Source organism: Zingiber officinale, chromosome 5B (genome assembly GCF_018446385.1).
Source record: "Zingiber officinale cultivar Zhangliang chromosome 5B, Zo_v1.1, whole genome shotgun sequence".
NCBI lineage: Eukaryota > Viridiplantae > Streptophyta > Magnoliopsida > Zingiberales > Zingiberaceae > Zingiber > Zingiber officinale.
Window position 1 is genome coordinate 113846440 of NC_055995.1, and position 1634 is coordinate 113848073.

The following is a 1634-nucleotide window of genomic DNA, read 5'->3' on the forward strand; positions in this document are numbered from 1 at the left end:
ATGAATACTATCATTGCTGTTGTTTCCAAATTGAAGGGTTGCATACGACAAATCGAAGAATTGAATCCAAGTGGAGCATCAGAAGAAGATATTGTAAGTTGTTTTCATTATTTCTTTTGTAGACTATCCAAGTTGTTTTCAATATCTAATTTAGTTATTAATTTTGTTTCATAATTGTATTATTTTTTACAGATGAATCGTGCTCAGATGTTATTAATACAAGACCCTAATTACTCAAAGGGCTTCAAATTTGGACATGTGTGGAGCATTCTTCAAGGTATTGAGAAATTCAACAGTGACAACGTCAAAGCTGCATCTACAAGAGTGCAACGACAAACTGCTCAAGCTGATTATTCTCAATCATATAATCTCGAGAAAGATGTTTATTCACCTTCATCTCCACATGTCTCTTCGTTTAATCTTAACATCACTGATTCAGACAGTGGTGGTACTTCAACTAAACGACCTATTGGGGTGAAGAAAGCAAAACTGAAGAGAAAGAATGAACAACAATTCAGTAAAATAGTTTCACAGAATGACGAACTTGTTGCAGCGTTGGATCGAAGTACCAATGTTGCTATGTTCAAGGAAGAGAATAAAATTTTATTCAAAGATTTGAATACTATTGCTGATCCGATAATGCGTGAATTTATTCGCGGTGAACAAGCCAGAATTATGCAAAAGAGGACTGAAAACGAAAAATCTCAATCAATTCCACATCAAGGAGAAGGATCTAGGATCAATTCGTCTCAAGAAGAAGAACAAGGATCTCAAGATCCTTTGAATGGTTCTGGTAAATTTTATGATTATTTCGGTGGTTTATTAAGAGGTGATTTTCCAGAATATTAAATATTGATTTGTTTAGTATTCTAATGTTATTGCAGTTATTTAAATGTATGTTTACTTTAGTGTTTGTAGCATCTTTAAATTGTAGGATGTTTACTTTAATGTTTGTAGCATCTTTAAATTGTAGGATGGAATGTTATGTATTTTGAAATTTTAAATATTTAATTGTGTGTTTGTTATGAAATTATCAATATTATAAATTTTAATATATTTATAATCTTAGCAACATAACAAATATTAAAATTTATAATATATATTTAATTGAAATTTATATATTAAATTTATAATATATAAAATTTATATAATAAATTCAATTAAATTAAATCATATTAATTTATAATATTTAAAAATATTTTAAATATAACTTATATATTATATTAAAAAAATCTCTACTTGCACCAAAATGGTGCAAGTGAACAGTGCAGCACCAAGATGGTGCTGCACTGTTCACTTGCACCATTTTGGTGCAATTTTTGGGGTCACCATTGGAGAGGATATGGTGCCCTTTTGACACCATTTTGGTGTAAAAGGGCACCGGTTGGAGATGCTCTTAGTGTCGTAAAAGATGATTTATTCGTTTAAGTGCCTAATTAGTTATTAGGTCAAAAGATAGAGAAAATAAATCATGAATAATTATTAATTATTAGTGTAGATGATTAAGATATAGGGAAAACATGCTCTGTCATCTCGAATTTCAATTCAAAAATCTCATATGACTCGAAGAGATAGCTCTATACTTTAGAACAGAAAACTGATGCTTTTAAAATTGGTTACTGGGGCAGTAGACG

General features: G+C 30.0%; 1 protein-coding gene across 1 annotated transcript; it reads left to right on the top strand.

The window, feature by feature from the left end:
* Window positions 1-849, top strand: LOC121986933. Its single transcript, XM_042540856.1, has 2 exons — window positions 1-93; window positions 193-849. The coding sequence occupies exons 1-2, from the start codon at window positions 1-3 to the stop codon at window positions 847-849; spliced, it is 750 nt and encodes a 249-aa protein (XP_042396790.1).
* Window positions 850-1634: the final 785 nt, after the last annotated feature.